Below are 25161 nucleotides of genomic sequence, written 5' to 3'. Positions count from 1 at the left end.
GCCACACAGCGTCCACTTTAAAAGAGTCTTTATTGAGTTACAGGTTTCATTTCCGAACTGCAGCGTGCAGCTCTACACCTTCTGCTCTAGGTCGGCGAAGACCCGTCTGAGTCCCCGCCTCTTGCACACCAGCTTAATACCCTAGCCTTGCTCCACCTCCTTCGCCTCTCCCTACGTCTCTGGGTCCTTCTGCCCCCCTGGGCCTCCTCCTTTCTACTCTCCTCTGACGCTGACCCCCCTGATCCTTCTGCCTCCTTGCGGCGGGCTTTAGGACCTGGCTCACTCTCCGGGCTGCTTACTGCTCCAGCTTCCGCTGCATTTGAACTTGGCGCGCGCGCCCAACTCTCTACTTTCCTCTTAACCGTTGCCTCGCTCTCTGAGGAGGGCGTGACCACCCCTGACTCGTGCCCTCCCTCCTGCTGACAGCCTCCGGAACCCGATGCCTGGCTACCTTCCTCCCTGCTGCTCTCAGTCTTGAGCGTGGGTCCCGACTTCCAGCTGCTGCCGCCCTCAGTTATGAGCGTGGGTCCCGACTTCCAGCTGCTGCTCTCTGAATCTCCTCTGTTCCCTTCCTCCTGGGGTGTCCCCCCGGATCCCCCCCTTGCTCTGCTCACTGGGGCTCCCTTTTGGGAGTCCTCTGACTCACTGCTTAGGCTTGGAGATCTCGGGTCGTCATCATCACTCATTCTCCCTTCGGCTTCCTCCCCCTCGCTCTCTGTTTCCACCCTTCTCTGCGTCTCTGCTTCTGAACCCCTAATCAAAACCGCATCCAAAAATGCATTTATTGGGGAAAATTCGCACTAAAATACTGATAAATTTTCACGAGCTTTTTGTTCTTTTAGTGCAAATTGCTATGGAAATGTGGTGACCTTTGCATAAGATTATAAGAACGAGAAAGTGAAATTGACAGATTCATCCATGCCTAGTGTGTGCAGTTCTACAGTTTAGCAGTTCATAAGTTTGGCCTGGAGTCAGATGTGAGTTTTCCTCTAATCACATGAGAACGAAAGCTTTGAGGTCAGTGGCATTCCCGCTTAGAGATTTCTCTCTCCCCTGGACGGAATTTTCCTGCTGTAAGGCTAAGTAGTAATTATGGAAAACAACAAACACACACAGAAAAACCCGAACTGCCAAAATGTATGTAATCCCAGGAGGACTAGAGTTTGAGAACAAACAAATGTAGTCCTTCCCAAGAGGTGACCCCCCCGCCCCCGCCCCCAGATCCAGCACCATCAGTGCCACCTCAAGGCTTTTATGAATGAGGCCCCTCCTCAAAGCTCCATGGATGATGTGGCAGAAAGCAGGAGTTTTTCTGCTATTGGGGAAGCAGCTGTTATGAGTGGCAGCTGGCCCCCTTCATAACCCTCTGCCCGAATCTTCCTTCTTTCATCCACACCCCCCACCTTGTTTTCATTTTAAGAAAAAGCATGCTTTTGGTCCTTTTCGTTAGCAGAGGCAGAAGAGAAAATGTGTGGATAGCAGTGCAGTGCGGACTGGTCCCATTAGGGCAAATGGGAGACGACCCTATCGGCCTCAATCTGACCTCAGCTAGCCCCTACCCTACGCTGGTGAGCCAGCGTGGTGTAGTGGTTCAGAGCAGTGGACTCGTAATCTGGGGAACCGGGTTCGATTCCTCACTCCTCCACATGCAGTTGCTGGGTGACCTTGGGCTAGTCTCACTTCTCTGAAGTCTCTCAGCCCCACTCACCTCACAGAGTGTTTGTTGTGGAGGAGGAAGGGAAAGGAGATTGTTAGCCGCTTTGAGACTCCTTAAGGGTAGTGATAAAGCAGGATATCAAATCCAAACTCTTCTTCTTCTTCTACCTGCCTGCCTGCCTTCTTACTTACAAGCAGTCCTGTCAACCTCCTCCTTAGTCTCAGTGCTGCCCTTGTAGAACTCAGCAGAGAGGAGGATACAGACAAGACTAGAATGAGCTGGATCTCCTCTGTCTCTTATCTGTCATTGGCTCTGGCGCCACCAACTGTTGGCCTCCCTTATTGCAGCTCTACCAGTCTCAGTGCGGACCAGCCACTGCGACTTCTAACACTTTCTGTTAACAGAGACAGAAGGGAAGGTATCTGGCCAGCAGTCATTTGGGGGAGCAGGGATGACGTCCCACCCCCACTTATTCAACAGCAAGGAAAACATTTCCCGACCCTCCTCTTGCCAAATCAATTGGATTTTCTCAGAGAAAAAGCCCACCCAATATGCTGTTAAGGAGAGGAAGAGCGGGAGGTTATGCCAGCATTCACAGCTAAGGGTCAAGCTACCATTCTTAATTCGAAAGATTCCAAAGTCCCTTTACTGCAAACAACCATAATGTTACAGAAGAGTGCGCAAGCTTCTGAGTGCACCAGAATGCTTCACCAGGCTGGATATCAAGGCTGGGACTGGTGGTGAGGTAGGGGGGAAAAACATGGCTTAGTTTTAAAACCAAAATGTCTTTATAGTTCAACCTCCCCCCCAATTTAAGGAAGTTTGGCTGGAATCCCAGAGCTCTGGAAAGGTGTCTTCTCTTTGTAATGGGAGGTAACAATTTTAAAAGGAGAGGGTGCCTCTGAGGATGGGCAGAGTGCTGCCCCTTTCTGAGGCCCACGTGGGGAGGGGGGAAGCTCCAGGCGATAATGTGTAAGCAGGGGCTGGTGGTAAACAAATGTTGAAGAGAGAGCTGGCCGGCCCATTCTACCTCAGCTGGCGGTAGACAAAGGTGCCAGGAGCCACCATCACCTACTTTCCGTGGCGTTGTGGGCATGGTAAGTGGCAAAGAACCCGTTGTCAGCTATTCCTTCGTCCGCCACAAAGAGGACTGTCATGACGTGCTGTGAGGAGGTCAGGACAGGGGGCAAGTTAGAGCTGCAGAACCTGCAAAAAGAGGAAGGGGAAACTGACTTTTAACAAAGCACCCAATTCTAAATACAGGGACACACACACACACACACACACACACACACACACACACACCTGCTGTTGTTTGGGGCTGGTTATCTGGAGGCAAAGCAAGCACTGACTGAGCAGACAGACTATGGATGCCCAGCCAGAGAGAGAAGTCTGGCTTTGCATGAAGTGATGAATCACTCCAACTAAGGACCAGATCAGGATCAGAGGCTTTACAACTGGGGTCTGTAGTAAAATGTTGCTGCGTGAAATGCTCCTGCTCAGGGTTCCAAATATAACACATTCTAGAGTACTCTATTCCATTCCCCTTCCTCCTGGTTTTCCATTCCTGTCCATACTCAGCATTCTGTTCCCACTGAGCATGCTCAGTATTCTTGAGTATGTTTTATTTTGGTGTTTAATTTCCTCTCACCCCTTTAAATACATCACACCCTGCAAGTGCCCTGGAAAATCTAGGACATCCTAGGTTTTCCCATGAGAGCTTAGTGGCCATTTTGGGTGCTGTGATGTCACACAATTTCACGCAGAGATATTGGCCCGGAAAAATGCTTTTATTGGGGGTATGATCTCAATGTGGCATCTTTTGGCCTCCGTGATCTTGCACGGATCACATGACTTGGTGTGGAAGTACAGACGGGAAGATGTGCATCCCAGTCTGGGGACTCAACATGCTGGAGGGTTATATATGGCAATTCTGTGCACCTTGGGGTTTTCCCCGAAAGACCTGATCACCCGCTCTTGAGAGGAGATGGTGCCATTGGGACTACAAAAGGATCAACATTCAGTAAATGAGTTTGCTATTTGCATATAGGATAGAGCAAGGAAGACCTGATTGGTCCCTTTGTGTCACCTGAGAGCTGCCGCACTGGTTACCGCGCTAGTGGTTTCTGGCTTGCAGCATAGACCTAGGCAAGAGGCTCCCTCTTCTGGTGAAGACCTTCCATTGAAATGTGTATACATTATTCACAGTGGACAGGGAAAGGCATTGTGGGGAAAGCGGAGAGGAAAAAAGCATTTCTCCCTCAGTCAAAATATTAGAACCTATGGAAATCCGATGATGTCAAAGCTTCGAAGACTCAGGACAGGCAGAAGGAAGGACTTCGTCACATGGTGCAGGGCTAAATCACAGAATTCACGGTGACAAGATGTACTGATGGCCATCAATCTGGATGGCTTTAAAAGAGGACTTCTCATCTGGTTGACCATGCAAATAGGTCACTGGATTGGACTGGCCCCCTTTGGCCCGATTCTGCAGTCAGGCTCTCCATATATTTTCATGAAACTTCTGGGAATTGTTGGGTTCTGACCATGGTAACAGTTTGAATTCGCTAGTGTTACTGGGGGTGGGTGGGATGAAAGACCTCCATACCTGCCCATGACGCTGGTTGCTCCCATCCCAGCGCTGTCGTACACCTCCACAAAGTCATAGTTGCACTCCTCCTGGGACTCGAGGCTGAAGTTGTGGAAATGCAAGTCCACCACGTGGCCCACGGGCACTGAGATATGCCAGAGGCAGAGCTGGAAGAGAAAGGAAGGTCTGGGAAGTCTACCGTACATGATAGGGGAGCTCCTAGCGTGGCTCAGCCTGGCAGTATAAGAGCTGGACTATGGAGGGTTTCTTTCTACTCAGATCTCAGGTTCCTAGGAAGCCATCTTATTCTGAGTCGGACCACTGGACCATTTAGCTCAGTATTGTCTGCTCTGGCTGGCAGCAGCTCTCCTGGGACATCTCTTGCCTTCTCAGAGACATGCAGGAAACTGCCTTATCCCGAGCTCAGTGTTGTCTGCAATGATTGGAAGCTACTCTCCAGGGTTTCAGGCAGGGAGTTCTCTCCCAGACCTTCCTGGGGATGCTGGGGAGACCACCAATGGCTGGGGTTAATCGATTCTGGTGGGGCAGGTGGCAGAGTCTGTGAGAGGCACAGACAACTATTCTCTAGTTCTGCCTCCATCCTCCCTGCTGCTGACTTTCAAAACTGAAGCCAATCATCAGTGAGAAAGATGGGGAGCTCATCCCATCAGCTTTGCTGTAAGACCAGCTGTATCAGGCACCTCCTGCTGCTAAACAGGTCATTACAGAGCAACCAGAATCAGTGCTTGAGTTTTAGTTTTTCTTGTTCCTTCCCTGTCCCTTTCTCTTGTGTGTCATGTTTTGTTTTGTTTTAAGATTGCAAGCTTGCAAGCAGGGACTGTCTTGCTTTAATAGGCTGTATGTAAGCCACTCTAGGTGTGCCTTTGGCTAAAGAATGGGGCACAAATGCTCTAAATAAAATAAAACAAAAAATAAACAAACAGTGAGACCAAATAGGAGGAAGCTGATAGTCCGTGCTGTTCACTGGGCTGGAAGTAAGTAAGAAGAAAGGAATATGGGGGTTCATAAGGAGCAGGCTGAGGTTGTTAGGACAATGCCCCATTTGCCCCAATGGACAAGCCTCCATTGCTGGGGGCTGAACCTACCAGAGAACTTCTACATGGAAGGCTGAAGCTCTGCTAATGAGCTACAGTCCTTTCCCCCAAGCACAAATTTAGGTTCTGGAACTTTACTACATTTTGAACTTGTGTGCAAATGTCTTCCAGCCCAAGTGCTGGGTCGAGATTCTTTTACATGTGACTCTTCCCCTCTCAGCAGTGCAATAAGCCTCTAACAATACAGAGGTGGAGAATCTTTTTCAGCATTCCCATGCAAACATTCTTCCAGTAGCTACATTCTGACACTAGGGTGGGCCAAAGCCACATTTACACATCCATCCCCCCACATGCCCACATTTATTATTAGAGGATTGCAGGGTCTGAACTACCACACGCTCTCTACTGAAAATTTCTCAAAAGTCCCACAGTTGCAGCGGCTTTCCAAGAACTGACATTGGACTGCTTCAGATTCTGCCACTTATTAGGGCATTGCATTGCTGCAAGGTAAAAGCATCACTGCCCAGCTCTGTTGGGTGCATGCAAGGTAGTGTGGGGCAAGATGCATCCCCCTGCTCTGGTCCACAATACATCTCAAGTCACCACTCACCTGCAGGTGTGGGTATGGCTGTGGGTAATTTGGGGAGAATAATTGCCCTTCCATGCTGGTGAGGGTCCCTCCACAACCTGTAAGGAAACACACATATTGTGGTGATGGATGGGCTTGCATTATTGGCACCAGAGAGAAGGATATCCAAGTGATTTTTCCCTCTGCACTCTCTCTCTCTCTCTCTCTCCTTCTCTCCCCCCTCCTTTTCTCTTTTCCTATTGTACTTTCCTTCTTCTTGCAATGAGAGGCAAATTCTTTGCAACTCCCATAGCTATTTCAGATGAAAAACAGGATAGCGGTCCTACACTCTTAATAGCTGTGCAGCGATACTGCTGAACTAATAATAATAATAATAATAATAATAATAATAATAATAATAATTTATTTATTTATACCCCGCCCATCTGGCTGAGTCTCCCCAGTCACTCTGGGCAGCTCCCAATCAAATGTTAAAAACAATACAGCATTAAATATTAAAAACTTCCCTAAACAGGGCTGTCTTCAGATGTCTTTTAAAGATAGGATAGCTGCTTATTTCCTTCACATCTGAAGGGAGGGTGTTCCACAGGGTGGGCGCCACTACCGAGAAGGCCCTCTGTCTGGTTCCCTGTAACCTCACTTCTCACAATGAGGGAACCACCAGAAGGCCCTCAGTGCTGGATCTCAGTGTCCAGGCTGAATGATGGGGGTAGAGACACTCCTTCAGGTATACAGGACCGATGCCGTTTAGGGCTTTAAAGGTCAGCACCAACACTTTGAATTGTGCTCGGAAACGTACTGGGAGCCAATGCAGATCTCTCAGGACCCGTGTTATGTGGTCCCGGCGGCCACTCCCAGTCACCAGTCTAGCTGCCGCATTCTGGATTAATTGCAGTTTCTGGGTCAGTAGTCCAAGCGGGAGATAACTTCTCATTTCCAGCATGTCCACTCAGATTCCAGTAACAGATTTGGGAACCTGGCCAAACCACTTCACATAGAAGCCCCCTCCCCAGATCTATTCTGAAACAGACAGTGCTAAGCCCCCCCCCCCGTGTCTGAACTATTCTTTTAGGTCAGTATCATATCACTGTAAACAGCCGTCATGCCTTCCCCCAAGAGAATCCCGAGAACTGTAGTATGGTAAGAGTGCTGAGAGTTAAGCAACCCCCTATTTCCCTCGCAGAGCTACCATTTCCAGAGTAGTTTAACAGTCAATCGCTCTTCTGAAGGAACTCTGGAAATGGTAGCTCTGAGAGGGTTAGAATTAGTTGGAATTCCTCCCTCCCTGGAAGCAGTGGGGTAGACAGAGCGCCACCTCTTGTACTTCCGCTGCCTGAGGTGGCTGCTTCACCTTGTGTCATGGTTGGGCCGGCTTTGGTTGGAGATTAGCCCTGGGGACAATCTCATGCATTTACCTAAGAGGTGCAAATTAGGTCAGCTCCAGTAAAAAACGTGGACCAGAATAAAGAGAAATTCTGGATGTTCTTAACTGCTCCACCCATAGAAAGGGAAGCTCACAATTTGGTTTGGAGCTCATTTCTCCAGTATTGGCATTCGCCTCCCCTTTGCAATGCCTTCCCACCCATAATTCTTCTGCCACTGCCCCACAGCAACATTGGGGGTCAGATGCACTGGCTGTTGCAGACTGTACCTTTGTGCTTTGTGCTACAGTTGGCTTCATCTCTCTTGTCATGGCAGTCGTGATAACCATCACACACGTAGGCTGAGTGGAGGCAGAGCCCCTGGTCACAGAGAAACTCATCCCAGGAACAGTTCTCTGGAACAGACAAAGACGCCTGGAGGACAAGAAGCTAAGGATTCCAACTGGCTTGAAACTTGTTTTGGAACTGGTTAAAAGCGCCATGGCTTCTCCCATCTCCTTGAAATGAATGAGCCTAACTTAGGTTAGGTTCATCACACTGAAATGAACAAACCTAATGTAGTCTTCTCCATTAGCTTCAATGGGTCTCGGTAAAGGTAAAGGGACCCCTGACCATTAGGTCCAGTCATGGCTGACTCTGGGGTTGCGGCGCTCATCTTGCTTTACTGGCCAAGGGAGCCAGCATACAGCTTCCAGGTCATGTGGCCAGCAGGACTAAGCCGCTTCTGGCGAACCAGAGCAACGCACGGAAATGCCGTTTACCTTCCCGCCGGATCAGTACCTATTTATCTACTTTCACTTTAATGTGCTTTTGAACTGCTAGGTTGGCAGGAGCAGGGACCGAGCAATGGGAGCTCACCCCTTCACGGGGATTCGAACCACCAACCTTCTGATCGGCAAGTCAATGGGTCTAGCAACCAAGTAATAATACATTCCCCAAATCACCAGCACTACCCAGTACTTGGAATAAAACGTTTGGAAGGATCTCTTTCAACCCCCTAAGAGAATTGCTCTCTGCCCATGCTCCCTCCACACCACCTGGATTCACTTACTTTCACTGGGCAGAATGGCCCGATACCAGGCAGTGAAGCCCGAGGGAGCAATGTTGTCATCTGAGACAAAGATGACCTGAAGCTGGCTGGAGTTGGTGTTGATCGTTGCCGGTGCCACGGAGCCACAGTACCTGCAAAAGCCACCTGTTTAAAAAGGGAGCCAAGGGAAAAATAGCTAGCGCTTTCCCATGGCCCCCTGGGAGGGAAAAGGGGTGGGAATGGTCAGAGGATATATCCTGCCCTTCCTCCCAAAGGACAGAGCAGCAAAACAGTGCACTTAAAAAAAAAAGTCAATTTGAAATAAACCATAGGATGGCACTTTACCTGGTACTCCCATCCCACAACGAGGAAGCGTCCTGCTCCTTGAATATCTCTAGTCGGTCGTACAGGCATGAGGCAGAACTCTCAATGTCTAGCTCCTCCACCTTCAGCTGGATCGCCATCCCTGCCGTCACCCGGATGTGCCACTTGCACAAGATGTTTGGGGGGTAGGGGGCTGGGTAATTGGGGGAGCTGAAGGTGCCCTTGGGGCCGAGCAGGATCCCTCCACATACTGCACGTGGGGAAAACAACAACAACGATGACACTGTTAAGTTGTGGGTGAACATATCAGACGACACAGCGATTCTTCAAGCAGCTCTTGTTTATTCACAGACCAGAACTGAACTGAACTGAAGGGTTCAGCCAGCCTGCTTATATAGAGCTCCACTACAACGCAACAGTAACAACTTTCTGTAACTATCCAATCACTGAACGTCACTTTCAATTCCTTATTTGCATATGTGGACCTGAGTGAAAACTATCTACAGTATCCCCCTGCTGGACCAGGGTGAGAACTTCAGTACATAACAGACACGTCGAGTGGATTTACAGCAGGAATGGGTAATCCTTTCCAGGCTGAGGGCCACATTTCTTTCTGGGCAACTTTCCAGGGGCCACTTGCCAAGGGTGGGTAACAGAGTCTCAACTCTGTGGTTGTTCATTGTACCAAATGGAAAGCAGGTACTCCCCCCCCCCCACACACAATGGGTAGGGCTCATGCTTCTAAAGGCGGGCGGGGAAACAACTCTGGGATCAGCTGTCTACTCACGAGGTGCTGGTATGGTGGTAACAGGCGACTCTCCTCCCAGGGATAGCGTCCCTGTGGGCTGGGGGCTTGGTGAGGTCCTGGTGATGGGAGTTGAGGTAGCGGCGATGGTGTGGGCATGAGAAGCCCCAAGCGAGGGTTTGACGGGATGGTGGGACTTCAGCTCTGCTGCCATAGAAAGAGAATTTACAAGGGATGAGAGTGGCTGAGGTTTGCCTCTCCACCCTCAAGCAGCTTTGTTCAGAACCAGACCTTTGGCCCATCTTCTGTGGACCAAATATACATTCAAAGCACATCCAACATGCATTTGAAGCACATTGCACATGCATTTGAAGCACAAAGAACCCAGGGAACCGTAAACCGTAGCTTGTTAAAGATGTTGAGAACTGCAGCTCTGTAAAGGGGGAAACTACACTTCACTGGGGGGCAGGGAGCAGTGTGAGTCATTATATCCCTGTCCAATCACTGAAGACTTCAGGACAGCTACCATGGCCCTGCCTGTGCTATAAATTCAAAGTGGTATTATACCACTTGGAACAACCACGGCGTCTCCTAGATCAGTGTTTCCCAACCTTTTTTGGGCAAAGGCACACTTGTTTGATGAAAAAAATCTCGCGGCACACCACCATTACAGCCCCGTGACGTCAGCGCGCAGCGTCACGCCGGGAGGGACGCACGAAAGTGAAAGTTTTCAATTTTTTTCCCTCCCCCTTGCCGGGGAACCTCCAAGCTTTGGGGGTGGGGGGGGAGGAGGCAGCAAAGCGAGGGACTGAGGGACCCTAACCCTAACCCTAACCCTCACCGATCACCCGGGAAAGCATGCGAACGAGGAGCCCCCGTGTCCTGCTCCCGGCAGCGGACGGCACAAAGCGAGGAGGCCTGGACAAGGCAGCACGCTCCCCGCTCTCGCTGCATCGGGGCTTTTCTCCTCCAGGCCGCTTTCGAAGTCCCCTTCTCCGCTCCCAAGAGCCGGAGCTGCTGCTTCCAGGCCCTGTCCGAGCCCCGACTTGTGGCCTCACTTCGAGGAGCGCCTGTTGCTGGGGACGGGGCTGCATCCCCCTCAGCCGCCGCCTTGCTTCCTTCCAGGAGAGCCGACGGCTCCCCCTCTCCCGCTCGCCCTCCTGCGCCCGCAGCAGACCGAGACCTCCCCGCCCCCGCCCGGCTCGGCCCTACCTGGGCACCTCCAAGCCCGGCCGGCTCCGCGTCGCGCTCCACGCCGGGCAGCTGCAGCGGGGGCGCGCGGCGGCCCGGCTGAGCGCGCCCCGGAGCCACCGCGCCGTCGCTCGCGAGTCCCTCCGAGAGCCCTCGGGACTGACTCCGGAGTCGCGAGGCGGCGCGTCGCCCAGGGAAGGGGCGGCTTCCCACAAGTCCTCCGGGAAGCAAACGCCCTCGCCCGCCTCCCTCCAGGCAACATCTCGCGGCACACCAGGCAACATCTCACGGCACACTTGTGTGCCGCGGAACACCGGTTGGGAAACACTGCCCTAGATAATCCTGGGAACTGCGGTTTGTTATGGGTGCTGAGAATTGGAAGAGACCCACAATATGGCTCAGACACACAGCTTATATCCAATGTTGTGGGCCTACTTTTATGAACCTCCTTTCTAGCTGAGCTCAGAGAGCCCCCCTCTCCCTGTTGAATCTACAGTGCCTACTGAAGACTTCCTTAAAAACCCCAGAAGGCATTTTAATTGAATTTCATATTTGTGTTTTTTTAATTTTAAAATTTTATTGGAAATTTTACTTACAACATAACATAAACCCCCCACCCCCCAATACAGAAATCCACCCTCATTAAACGTGAACATAACATACAATAAGCATAACATACAACAATACAAACAACCAAATAAAAGACTTCCTTCATCGTGTATCTGGCTATTTAAGTTATATTTAGAAAAATCTTAATAATTATTCATAAAGGAAACAGCTTATAAGAAGTAAATAAGGAGGCCAGATACTGAATTTCATAGTTTTAGCTGATTTTCATCTTGCACTGAGTCCTTGTACACGACTTAGAAACTGCCGCAACTAAACAGGATGTGAATTGCCAAGACAAATGTGAATTGCCAAGACAAGTGACTACCCCTGCTTCTATTAGATCTTCCAGCTCTGCCTTAAAAGGTGTGTGTGTGTGGGGGGAGCTGGTTGGTTAGGGCAGAAAGAAGTACTTTCTGGGGAAAGCAGGAGGGACCCACCCCCTCTGGAGGAATTCCGGACAGGTCTTGGTGCCTGGAACTTACGGGAGGCGATGATGATGCCCACCAATAAGGCCAGGAGGAGGAGAAGCACCGTGCTGAGAATGGCCACGCAGAGCCAGGAGAACTTGCAGTCTGGCTTGAACTTCCTGCTTGCCATGTCCCGGACCTGTTGGGCTGCAGGCACAGAAGCAGAGAGTCACAGTCATGGCACAGAAACCTCCCAGCATCCTCCCCTGTACCACCACCACCAGCACCACACTACTCTGCAACAGGAACGTAGGAAGTTGCCTCAGACAAGTGAAGCTATTTGGCCATTTAGCTTATTTATTTATTACTTATTCATTCATTGCATTGCTATGCACCCAAGGCAGTTTGCAGTTTTTAAAGTGGTAAGATGCTAAATGGTAGTGGTGGGTGAAGAGCAGGCAACAGTTCTGACTGGAGTAGTCCCTGATGTTATCTATGACTGCATCCTGCACATGCTTCTTCTGTAGCTGTGTGCTGCCATCTGCCTTACTGCAGGGCAGATTTGAGGCGAAATCATATGCAAAATGAGTCTGCCCCTGCCCCTTGATGGGGGCAGAAACTGCCTTTCATGCCTTGTTACGCTGCCGTTTCTATGGGGATATACGCTCAGTATTTATTACCCCTGCTATGCAAAAATCTCCAAATGAATCCAAACTTCAATGTCTAAAATCCCTGGTAGAGGACAAGGATCCTGAGATCACGTTAAGGGTAGCCAAATTCTGTGTGACTGCAATAAAACTTAGGGGACAAGCTGTGCTTTCATAATGATTAAGTCCTTAAATGATAATTTTAGTGACTAAGTTTTAATTTATATATTTTTAACTGTTGCTATATCTGTATTGTCCCTGTTATACCTAACTGAAAATTCAAATGTATCCCTATCATGTTTTATGATTCCTTGATATGGTATGTGGGCTGGAACTGGTCTGTGACCGAAATTATAAATTCATTCTTCTGTAGCTTAGCAGCAATGCTTGCTACTCTCAGTCAGTCAGCAGTTTCTCTATCACCGACTGTCCCCTGGGAATCTCCCCAGACACACCCCCTTGTCCTCAGACCACATCCTTCATTGTCCCTGCCTTGCACCCTCCTCAAGTGCTTCTGCCTGGCTGGAATGTGTCCTTGAACTCTGATGGTGATTCTTGCTTGCTTTGATGTTGGAGGATGTAAAGGTAAAGGTAAAAGGAACCCTGACCATTAGGGCCAGTCATGACCGAATCTGGGGTTGTGTGCTCATCTCGCTTTATAGGCCGAGGGAGCCGGTGTTTGTCCGCAGACAGCTTCCGGGTCACGTGGCCAGCATGACTAAGCCGCTTCTGGTGTACCAGAACAGCACACGGAAACGCCGTTTACCTTCCCACTGGAGCGGTCCCTATTTATCTACTTGCACTTTGATGTGCTTTCGAACTGCTAGGTTGGCAGGAGCAGGGACCGAGCAATGGGAGCTCACCCCGTCATGGGGATTCGAACTGCCGACCTTCTGATCGGCAAGTCCTAGGCTCTGTGGTTTAACCCACCCACGTCCCGCGGAGGATGTAGAGGAGTGCTAATCTACAGCACAAAGGTAAAATTCACACCTGAGCCTCTAGCCCTTCCAGCTATTAGCATGTAGCCCCTGAAAGTTTGCCCAGAAAGGAATGTGCTCCCCCCCCAGCTGAAAAAAATAATCCTCTATTCCTAGCCTCCCCAATCACCTTTGCCCTGAAAGGATTCCCCCACTGGACCACTTGGCTCTGTTTCACTCATGCTAACACCCTCAAACACAGATCTGCCTAGTGGGGCCTTGCCAATGTCTTCACCCGCTCCCTCCCTCCTTCCCCAGTTGGTGATACCAAAGCCGTTGGCGGAGAGTTTGGTGCTGTTTCTGTTCTCAACGTCCGGCTCACTCTGGGCTGGTGCCTCGCCGTCCTCTTCAAACACAGGGTTGGAGAATTCTGTTAGCAAGAACCGCGGCAAAGGTGGAGCCAGGGAGCTGGCATTTTCCTGGGGGAAACCAAGCACCAGTGAGATGTACATATATATTGCTGCAAGCCACCCCAATCTGCAAGTGGAGGGAGAGAAAAGGATAGCGTCCTTCCTTCTTGTCTTCTTCTAAGATCCCAATAATGATCAGCTGCCCCCATCTAATATGATTTGCATTTTTTTTTAAAACAAACAAACGAACAAACACCTGCACAGTTAAGAGCAAAGACAAATTTATTAACATCATCTCCAACTTGGGCCTCAATTGCTTTTCTTCCACCTGCATTCACCTAAGACACCTCTAGTAGTGTGTGGTGGAGCAAAGAAGAACAATAAGATGATTTTGTGAAGCCTAGTTTACACAGCGCCTTATTTAGGAACATAGAAATATGCCTTTAATACCGAGTCAGACCACTGGCCCACTGAATCCTGTGAGTGGCAGTGCCTCTCTGGTGCTTCCACAAGATTAATTTATACTTTTATGATCAACATTAGGAAGTGGAGACCGCAATGACCATTTGCCAGATGGGATTCATTGATGATTAAGCCTCACTGAATAAGTTTGATAAAGTTGTAATAGTGTATATGAATGTAGATGTGGAATACTTAACATATTAGATTTCCATCGGTTGGGTATCATTGTGATTAGGTCTCTTTAAGAATATTTAATTCTAACTGCCTGCACCTGCCCCACTGCAGGGATTGCTCCTATATAACTTAGTTTCAATGATCATTGATACGGAGCGTCTCTGACTGGCAACTTCTGCCTTCCTGTGGACTATTTCAGCTAAAAACACCTACTGAAAAATCTCCTGGAAACTTTGTCGCTGAAGAAGCCCAATGGGCGAAACAAGGGTGTATCCTGAGAACTGGTCTATCATCAGCTGCCTTATTGCCATTAAGTAGTTCTGTTTGTTACACTCTCAAGACATAGGAGTATGTAGAAGGCAAGTTCGTTTGTTACACTTTTAAGACATAGGATGATGCAGAAGGAAGATATCAGTATGAAATGGCATTGCCAACAGGAACTGTACATTGTAATTGTTGGTCTTGACAATCTTTGGACTTGACTATCCTTGGACTTTATGACAATAAAAACATTGTTGTTGTTTAGTCGTTTAGTCCTCTGTTGTCCCCTTCTCCTTGTGCCCTCCATCTTTCCCAACATCAGGGTCTTTTCCAGGGAGTCTTCTCTTCTGGTGAGGTGGCCAAAGTACTGGAGCCTCAGCTTCAGGATCTGTCCTTCCAGTGAGCACTCAGGGCTGATTTCCTTAAGAATGGAGAGGTTTGATCTTCTTGCAGTCCATGGGACTCTCAAGAGTCTTCTCCAGCACCATAATTCAAAAGCATCAATTGTTCGGCTATCAGCCTGAAGGTTAATAGTAATATGATATGTATTGCCACCAGGAACTGTGCTTTACAATTTTTTGATATGACGATTATAGTTTTATTATATATGTTATGTTACTTTACAGCCAGTTATGTGTGTGTTGTGGTATTCTCTGGTGTTTCAGGCATGAGTTTTCTCCAGTCCTACCTGGAGGCATCAAGGATGGCACATGAGACCTTTTGCATGCTCTTCCACTAAGCTGCCGCAGGGGATTGGGGCCCCCTCATCTTCACTATGCCAGCTTCTTTAACATCGCATAGCCTAAGGGTGGGCTGATTTTAGTCTTTTATGATCCAGGTGCTTCAAGGCTGTGTTTGGGGTGGGGCTTAATACTGTAAACAGTTCATGCAGCTATCACAAACAGGATCTTGATGAAAGGTTTTTCATTTATCTGATCTCCTCCAGAGAAGGTAAATCTGGATTAAATGGGGGCAGGAATAGAGGCTGGCATTTTGATGCCAATTGTGTTTTGCGGGTACTGCAAAAATAAAAATAAAATAAAAATGGCATAGGTGGGGAGCACCTTTTCCATAATAAGCACCTACCTGTCTGGAAGGCCCTCTACACTGTTTTGACTCTAGAATCCAGCTATATGTCTGCATACTTAAAACACACACTTACCCCTTTCCCAAGAATTTTTGGGAAAGCAGTTTTTAAGGCTATTGGGTGCATATGCCTGTCTTAATTTCAATCAGTTCAGATCCTCTGCTGCAGCCCTCTGGTTGCATTATAAGTGACCCCTTATTGGTAATAAAAATATTTGTCCTTCAACCAATTAGTCTCTGTGGTGCTGGATTTCCATCCAAATCTTGTGAATGTTATTTCTGGTGGTCCAGGATAGTTAGATTTGCATCAGCCCCTGCTTTTCTGGCTTTGGTTAAAATTATCTTAGCTATTTTGATGGCTGATTCAGTTTTCCCCTTGCTCTGGGGATAGGCAGGTGAAGATGGCAGATGATCAAATTCCCACTGCTTTTGGAATGCCCTGAAACGTCCCAAGACAAACTGTGATCCATTCCCAAAAATCTTTGGACTCAACATCCATAGGTCTTGGCATAATCCAGATTGCTTCTACTTTTGCTGGGTCCTCTTTCTGACCCTCTGCTGTCAACAGGTGGCCAATAAAAGGCTCTTCCTTTAGTCCTAACCTGACTTTATCAGGGTTTGGTTTCATAGTTCTTTTTCTGCCCTTCTCCAAAAAACATGCTTAACTTTTTTGTCATGGTTTTTTGTCACCGCCTTTCCATTATCTCCTTCTCCCACAATTAGTATGTCATCAGCAATTACTTTCAGGCTCCTGATTCAGTCGACACAGAAATAGTTCAGGGGCGAAGTTGATGCCCATTGGCATTCACAGCCAACGATATATGCCAAAAGGAGTTGCCAAAATGGTCAAATAGCTTGACTCTGTGTCAAGCTCTACACGCCAGAATCCATTTTTTACATAAAACCTTGGCTCAGGATAGGTCACATACTGCAGCATCAATGGCTGGTAGCGGGTAATGGCTGTGATTTAGTGCTCTGTTCAGAGGTTTAGGATTGATACAAATGCACAGCTTTCTTGAGGGTTTCCAGATAATAACTAGGCTGCTGATCCAAGCTTTATGTACATCAAATTGGGGCTACCCCTCCGAGGTCACCATTTGGGTGGGTGCTATGCTTAAGGTGGGTGGGGAAGCCAGCGTCTACTGAGGCTGGGTCCTGGGTGCAGCTGGCTTTTACAGCCAGGGAGTGGACTAGAGGGAATAAGTTTTCCCTCTGGTCCACTCCACCATGCCACGCCCCTGGGCTCACCTACGATTGGCTGCAACCAGGGGCGAGCCCCAGCAGCCAACACAGCCGGTGGAGGAGGAAGTGATGTCCTCTCCTGGCCACGCTGAAGTCAGAAAAGACCACCAGACACTGACACGGCTGTGCTGGACTGCAGCCACTGCTCCTCTCCAGCTGTCATTAAGTGGTCCTTATGCTTGTCTTCCCCTCTCTCCAAGGCAAGATCCAGATCGAATTCAAACTGTTCTCTCCAGCGCCTCCATGCCTGGGCTAGATTAAATGCAGTGAAATTCAGTGGTGCTGGAGATTTCAGGCTTCTCCCCATGATCTAAAAATGCTTGCCTTTTTCTGTTTATTTTCTTTGCTGCTTCAACTGGGTTCTATTTCTAAACCGCTGCCATCATGTTTCAGTTGGTGTTGATTATCGTTAAGGATCAGGCAGGAGTATTATAAAACAAAGAACTTTATTTAAATAAGCTTTCTTTAATTCCAAACTCGCTCTGAGCCTCCTGCTCAATGCTGAATTACTGTCTCACTGAGTTTCTCGCCCCGACTGCTGTTCTAATCCTCTTAATTAGTTCCACGTACATTGATAATGACAGCAGTAGAAGACCCTGGTTGGATCACACCAAAGCCCAGCTAGGCCAAGGTCTTTGGTGAGAATTCTGGCATTAGGCAGCCATTGGCCACTGTCTGACTTCAGCTGATGTAGTAGACAGAATGTCAAACTCAGATCAGGGCAGACCTGGGTTCGAATTCTTACTCAGCTATGTATCGTACTGGCAGCATATCCTTGTTTATGTGTCCTTGGGGTTCAGGCCCACTGAGTTCAATGGGACTTACTCCCAGGAAATTTGCACTTGTACTTAGGCTTGCAACCTGGGTGATTTTGGGATGGTTATTCCTACTTCATAGGGTTGTTGTGCTGCTAAAACAGGGCAAAGGGAGAAAACAGATACCCTTGATCTCTTTGGAGGAAAGGCAGAGCAATTTTGTTTTAAAAAAATGTAACTAAGAGTAAAACAGCTGTAAATACTTAAACAAAAATGCGGCTCTGAGCATTTTTCCGTGTCTGATGCAAAACCAAAATATAGCTCAGAATTTCCCTCCCGAAGTTTGGAATCTCTGGTTACAAAGCAAGCCAGTCTGGCCTTGTGAATAGAATACAGTGGTACCTCGGGTTACAGACGCTTCAGGTTACAGACTCTGCTAACCCAGAAATAGTACCTCGGGTTAAGAACTTTGCTTCAGGATGAGAACAGAAATCGTGCTCCGGCGGCACGGCGGCAGCAGGAGGCCCCATTAGCTAAAGTGGTGCTTCAGGTTAAGAACAGTTCCAGGTTAAGAACGGACCTCCGGAACGAATTAAGTACTTAACCCGAGGTACCACTGTACAGCTGGAGTGTGTTGATGCTAAACTACACCTCCATCTCACTTTCTCTTCTTTGCTGGCAGATGTTCTTCAAACCGAGGGATTGTGGCTTTCATCAGGGAAGGAACGCACTGGATCCCTTCCTGCATGCTTTCACAATGTGATAATTGGGTTTATTTTGGGGAATCAGAATGAGAGCAAGCAAGCGCTTTTACATAAGCCTGGCCCATAAGGAATAATAATGTTGCTATATCAGCTATATCCACAGGCACAATCTCCTCCAACCAGTAACAGCACTTGTATGTCAGATTTCTGAGTTGTTCAAAGAACTAAGCCTCCATGATCTTAGTGGTCCTTATAACCGCTTTGAAAGGAGGGCCAGTATTGCTACAATCATGTCACAGGTCGGGGTGCGGGGCTGAGGCTGGGAAACTATGAACTGAGATATAAACTAGGCTCTTTCCAGTCCACTTTTAGGAGCTATGCTAGTCTGGCATATGCTAGTGTGTGCATCAGCCTACTTGTGTGCATAATACGAATGGGTGAGTCTGTCAATTTAATCTTATTTGGTTTCTCATTTATCCAATCTTAAATTCAGCTCTTCACATTTCCACATCAGTTGGCAATTTGACCATTAGGTCCAGTTGTGACCGATTCTGGGGTTGCGGTGCTCATCTCGCTTTACTGGCCGAGGGAGCTTCCAGGTCTGTGGCCAGCATGACTAAGCTGCTTCTGGCAAACAAGAGCAGCGCATGGAAATGCCGTTTAGCTTCTTGCTGGATCGGTACCTATTTATCTACTTGCACTTTGATGTGCTTTTGAACTGCTAGTTTGGCAGGAGCAGGGACTGAGCAATGGGAGCTCACCCCGTCACAGGGATTCGAACCGCCGACCTTCTGATCGGCAAGTCCTAGGCTCTGTGGTTTAACCCACAGCGCCACCCGCGCCCCATATATATATATATATATATATATATATATATATATATATATGCAGGTTTTGGTGTCTTCGGGTGTCTTCCCGTGTAAGAGTCGGGGTGTCTGTGCGACGTTTCGACGAGGTCTCACTCGTCATCTTCAGGCTGGTGCTTTCGGCTTCTTGTTACTGGAACAGAGCAGAGTCTGGTGTTTGAGTTCCTATAAATATTATAAATAAATATTCAGAATATCACTGGGTGGGTCATTAAGTGTAGATTAGTTGCTAAAGCTTTCGTGTCTTGATCTCTTGAGTTTGTGAAGAGTTTTTCTGAGAAGATGGCTGTGCTGCATTTAGTTGTGCTCTGGCTTGGCTTCGTGTATAGGGGCGAGCTATGGTTTTGTGCCTTGTGCCAGCCAGATCTGTGTAGGGATTGCAGGGGGGTGCAGCATCCGGAGGTGCCACTATAGTTTGGCTACTGGATGGAGTCTGTAATATGTCTGTGGAGAGGGTCTGAATATCACTCATGAAATCACCCAAGATATCCCTCAAGTAATTAAGGAACAAAAGAAGAAAAGGCACACTAATCTAGGAACTTCCTCTTTGCCCAGAACGTTGGAGGCTATACACCACACCCCTCAACAGTATTTATAGGAACTCAAACACCAGACTCTGCTCTGTTCCAGTAACAAGAAGCCGAAAGCACCAGCCTGAAGATGACGAGTGAGACCTCGTCGAAACGTCGCACAGACACCCCGACTCTTACACGGGAAGACACCCGAAGACACCAAAACCTGCATTCCTGTACCCGTGAAAATCTACGAAAGCATATATATATATATATATATATATTCCTTATCCAATCTTAACTCAATGCATTTTTGTATGTTAATTTCATAAATATATGCATTTCTATGCACACTTTACTCCAATATATGTCTTTTTGCATACATTACTTGGCTGGAGAACTGCACTGAAAAATTCAGAGAAGTACAATTTTTAAAGGATGACTGTGTTTCAGTTGTGCATTAGGCAGGTTTGTTTTAAACGCAGACTGAATCAAATTTATCCCTATCCCTAGGTATAATGCAATGAGTAATGTCCTCGTGCCAATAAATTGTTATGATCCCACTGAATTCCAAAAGACTTTAAACTCCCTTTAAATTGCCTGCCCCACAACTCCTGAGAATGCATAATTAGGAAATTTATTTGTTAATTAATTCACAATATTTATATGCTGCTTGATTGTAACCAATCCTCAAAGCAGTTTACAAAAAACGCTAAAATTATCAGTGAAAAGAAGTCAAAAACGACTACTTAAAATATCCAAACAATAATTAAAATCAAGTTATGAGCTACAAACCAGATTAAAGCATGTGCCAACATTCTAGGCATCTGGACAGGCTTGCTTAAACAAAAATGGTTTTGGTAGGTTCTCAAAAGTGTACAGTGAAGGCACCTGCCTGATGTCAATAGGCAGGGAATTCCAAAGTGTGGGCGCTGCCCCAATAGAAGACTGATTTCTTAACCAATGCAGAATGGGCATTACAAGGCACCTGTAACAGAACCAGTTATGCAGATCGAAGTGTTCAAGTAAACTGATCCCAAGCTGCTAAGGTGAGTCATAAGAGCATAGGAGTCCCTGTTAGACCAGACCAATGGCCTATCTAGTCCAAAATCCTGTTTTCTGGAGTGTCCAACCAGATATTTCTGGGAAGCCCAGTGTGGGAAGGCTGAGTGGGAAAGCAGAGTCCACTTCCTACTATTATTTCCCAGCAACTGGTGCACAGTCTTCCAAATATCTTTAACCAATTTCTTCTAATAGACGTAAATAGGGATGTACTTGTTAACTTCCCAATTCACCTGCAGCTAGACCGTTTTGTACCCTGGACTTACTGGTCTCATGCCCCTTACCCTTTAGATCAGAATTCCCCAAACTTGGGTCGCCAGCTGTTTTTGGACTACAATTCCCATCATCCCTGGCCACTGGTCCTGCAAGCTAGGGATGATGGGAATTGTAGTCCAAAAACAGCTGGAGAACCAGGTTTGGGAAACCCTGCTTTAGATGGTCAGGTGTGTTACTTCAGTTGGGAAATACACATTTAACATGTATCTTTTCTCACCACTTCCCACATTCATGTTTCACATCTGCAGGGTTGGCCAATGTGGTGCCCTCCAGATATTGTTGGACCTCCTTTTCCATCAGTACAGCCAACAGGGCCATTGATCGGGGTAATGGGAGATGTCATGCAACAATATCTGCAGCCATCATGTTGGTTATCCCTGGGTTAGAGAAACACACACACACCCTCCAACAAGCAAGAGTTTGGCAACCCTGATGCTGATAATTAAAAATACACTTGATTCAGCTACATCTTGCACAGATTCAAAAGCACAAAGGGGATTTGCTTTTGATCTAAAGATATAGAAAATAAAAATAGAATTTTAGAGTTTGAAAGGATCCTGGAGGTCATCCATTCCAACTCCCTAGTCCATGCAGGAGCCATGATCTACATTTTCAAAATGGACCTCACAAGCCCCAGTGTGCAACACTGCACCTCTTGCACTACACAATGCCTTCGTGCTCATGTGTGTACTCTTTAGAGACCCAGGTAGTGGGGAGGAGGGGGAACTGAAAGCGGGAATCAAGGCAGCTTCAACAACTCATGCACTAGCAAAAGCACTCCAAAATCTTTGTGAATGGCAAGAGTAAGAACACAGAAAAATATAGTGTTTTTTTTTTACTAGGCACAGAGACCAAATCTGTATACCTGAGGGAGCATCTCTACTCCCATCATTCAGCCTGGACACTGAAATCCAGCTTCGAGGGCCTTCCGGTAGTCCCCATGCTGTGAAAAGTGAAGTTACAGGGAACCAGGTAGAGGGCCTTCTCGGTAGTGGCACCCACCCTGTGGAATGCCCTTGCATCAGATGTCGAGGAGATAAAGAACTATACAACTTTTAGAAGACCTCTGAAGGCCGCCCTGTACAGGGAGGTTTTTTTAAATGTTTGAGAGTTTTTGTGTTTTAATATATTGTTGCCCAGAGTAGCTGGGGCACCCTAGTCGGATGGGTGGCAAAAAATTATATATATATGGGTGATGCCCTTGGTAAATAAGAGCTATTGGTGTCATCAGCAGTTCCCATAACAGTGATGCCCTGACCTCCCTTTGTACATACCTTGCTCTGATCCAGCGCCTCTGGCTGGAAGATGACCTCTGTGTAGTCCTTCATGGTTGTGGGAGAAGGCGTGGGGAACGTGGACAGGATCCCTGCCCGTCCTAGGCTGCTGCATCCCCCGACCTCTTGCGGCATCCGGTTTGTGGCTGCACAGCAGTTCCCCTTATTTTGGCCTTCTGATATTCACATTTGCAAGGAGAGGACAGTGGTGAGGTTTCCCTTCCAGGACCACAGTGGGGACTGTGCCGAAGGCTTGATTTTTCTAACACAGAGAGCCTGGCAGGGCACTTGAACCAACGGCGCTTGTCGTAGCCTCCACCACCAGCAAAGACCATTGGCTTCCTGGCAGGCAGGCTCATGGGACAAGAAGCCTGCCAGCTCCTGGGAAGTGAAAGAATTTACAAGCATTAAAGTCACCAACCTCCCCCCCCGCCCCCCACTTCTTAATCCAACTCAGCTGAGGAGGACGAGGTCAGAGGCCCTGGCATGGACAACTGCAGTTTTAAAGGCACAGGATTGCCAAACTCTTTCTCTCTGTCCAAGGCAGCCTGGAACTGAACAGCGAGAGTCTGAAAGGGTCACTACCCAAAAGCAGGCTCTCTCGCTTTCCAAAACAGCAGCTGTGTTAAAAGTGGCAGCGGTTGTGCTCCGTTCCAGAAGCGGTTGCATCCCTGCAATGTACATTACGGGTGCAAGACACAAGCACAGTTATTGAAGCAGCTGTCTGCTGAGTGCCAGCAGAAAGGACTGAGCACTGGCTTCTTTCTCCTGCTGTTCAGAGGTCTCCACTTTTATTCCCTTGCTGTCCTGCCCTGCAGTGACCTCTGCAAAGTCCTTTCCAAACAGCAAAGCCAGAGAGCAACCACTCTGAGCATGCAGTGCTCATTCCCAGCACACTCCCCCCTGGAGATGTCTATCCTCTATCACAGAAGTAGACAGAAGATCAGGATCTGCTGGAAGATCTCTAGGTGACTTGTAGAAGATGGACTTCCAGTTCCTTAGCAGCAATGACAACTTGATTTTTGCCACCTAAATTTGTCTACCGGAAGCAAGGAAGACGAAGAGTGGACTTGCAGATCTCTCTCGCGTCTCTCCCATACTCTCCCCAATAACGGCAACACTACAGCCGGCTTTTGTGGAGTCTCTAGGCCCATTGCTAAGTCGTGTACATTCCAGGACACTCTTAGCGTAAAATCTCTTTACCCTGTTACTAAAGCAGAGGAGAAAGGGGGCATTGTTTAAGCGCTGGGTTGCTGGGGAGGCAGGGAGGGACTTGGGCCTCTCGGCAGCCAGAGAAGTGTGTTTTTTGAGGGATTACTCGGAAGCCTTGTGGCACATTCCCGCCGCGGCCTTAGAGGCAGCCTTGGGGATCTTTCATAACATGGAAAGCGGCACAGTGCGCCACTGAAAGAGATCAGCTGTGCTGCAGGAAAGAGAAGCAGCTCATGGTGGCTTGTGGAAGTGAGCCAAGCTACATTTAGCAAAGACGATACAATAGGGCGTCACCAATGTGGTGACCATGGAGGCTGTGGCGCCCTCAAAGTCTTCCCTTGGCACCCACACACCCTGCCCTCTCAGGTGTTGAGGGTAGTTAACTTTTTTCTCCACTAAAAAAGCAGGAATCTATGTGCTCTTTGAGGCTCAAGACTTATTTTGCTGGATCCAAGTTTTACCCAGAAAAATCAAAATGTGTACATGCACAGTTTCTATTTTTGTCTGTTAGGGGAACAGGGACCTGACCAGGGGGAGGGAGAAGCGACCAGACGAGGGTGGCACCTAGGGCACTGCGTCTATGGGCCTTAAAATGTTGGCAGCCGCTTCAATACAGCCTCCAGCTGGGTCATTGCCACTAGGTCTGGCCCAAGGAAAGGCAAGGCAGCCCACGTCGGAGGTCAGATTTCAGGCTAAACTTGGACCTCATTTATTTATTTTTGGCCTTTTCTGTGTGCAATAAACATGTGAGCCCAGGACCCTGTGGATGATTGTGCTAGCTCTGCACAATCATCTCGCTACACAAGAGTCTCCCCTCGCACTGCCTCCCCCATGTGTTTACCTTACAGTTAGGTGACATGTTTAGAGAGCTATTATAGTATTACAGTCACCTTACTATATTTTTTATCAACACTGGGGGGGGGGCGAAGGGAGGTGTAATTTGGATTCTCTGTCTCAGGCTTCAGAATGTCTTTGAGCCATGCGTTCTACCAGCCTTACTTGGAAAATGAGTCAAATTTGCTTGTGTATGAACTCCAAACTGCATTTAAATATATATATATATATACACACCGTATTTTTCGCTCTATAACACGCACCCGACCATAACACGCACGTAGTTTTTAGAGGAGGAAAATCCGTAGACATGCCACCCGTAGGCATTTCCTCCATAACACGCACAGACATTTCCCCTTACTTTCTAGGAGGAAAAAAGTGAGTGTTATGGTGCAAAAAATACGGTACACACACACACACACACACACACATACATATATATACACAGTGGTACCTCAGGTTACAATAATGTACATAGAGTTATACATTTATTTACATACAGTGGTAACTCAGGTTACATACGCTTCAGGTTACAGACTCCGCTAACCCAGAAATAGTACCTCGGGTTAAGAACTTTGCTTCAGGATGAGAACAGAAATCGTGCTCTGGCTGTGCGGCAGCAGCAGGAGGCCCCATTAGCTAAAGTGGTGCTTCAGGTTAAGAACAGTTCCAGGTTAAGAACGGACCTCCGGAACGAATTAAGTACTTAACCCGAGGTACTATTTCTTATGGAGAAATGTGCACTTAAATGCTGATGGAGTTACATGTGGATTTCTTTAAAACCTGCTGAAATGTGGAGAACTGAAGCTAAGGCAGGAAGAACAAGGATGCAAGATTCGTCCACCCCGAGTCACCCACGCGTACACAAACATAAAGAATCCACCGAAG

At 47.8% G+C, this 25161-nt stretch overlaps 1 protein-coding gene across 4 annotated transcripts in view; it reads right to left on the bottom strand.

Annotated features, from left to right (window-relative positions):
* Positions 1-23288, bottom strand: part of MFRP (membrane frizzled-related protein) — a 33714-nt gene extending 10426 nt beyond the window's left edge. The window contains exons 1-11 of one of the 4 annotated variants that reach the window (XM_082201008.1): positions 23271-23288; positions 22228-22608; positions 13472-13622; positions 11655-11786; positions 9415-9579; positions 8649-8877; positions 8325-8455; positions 7543-7668; positions 5913-5989; positions 4266-4414; positions 2733-2863 (exon numbers count right to left, since the gene is read on the bottom strand). In XM_082201008.1, coding sequence (XP_082057134.1) covers positions 2733-2863; positions 4266-4414; positions 5913-5989; positions 7543-7668; positions 8325-8455; positions 8649-8877; positions 9415-9579; positions 11655-11786; positions 13472-13622; positions 22228-22362 — 1426 coding nt within the window. In that variant the 5' untranslated portion in view covers positions 22363-22608; positions 23271-23288. Of the gene's footprint in view, positions 1-2732; positions 2864-4265; positions 4415-5912; positions 5990-7542; positions 7669-8324; positions 8456-8648; positions 8878-9414; positions 9580-11654; positions 11787-13471; positions 13623-22227; positions 22805-23270 lie in introns of those variants that run through there. The other 3 variants (XM_082201007.1, XM_082201009.1, XM_082201010.1) reach the window with 3 other exon arrangements.
* Between the last annotated feature and the right edge of the window lie 1873 nt (positions 23289-25161).

The sequence above is a fragment of the Podarcis vaucheri genome, assembly GCF_965113315.1.
Source record: "Podarcis vaucheri genome assembly, chromosome: 15".
Classification (NCBI taxonomy): Eukaryota; Metazoa; Chordata; class Lepidosauria; order Squamata; family Lacertidae; genus Podarcis; species Podarcis vaucheri.
The sequence above is the reverse complement of the archived record's forward strand: the minus strand, read 5'-3'. Positions and strand labels throughout refer to the sequence as shown.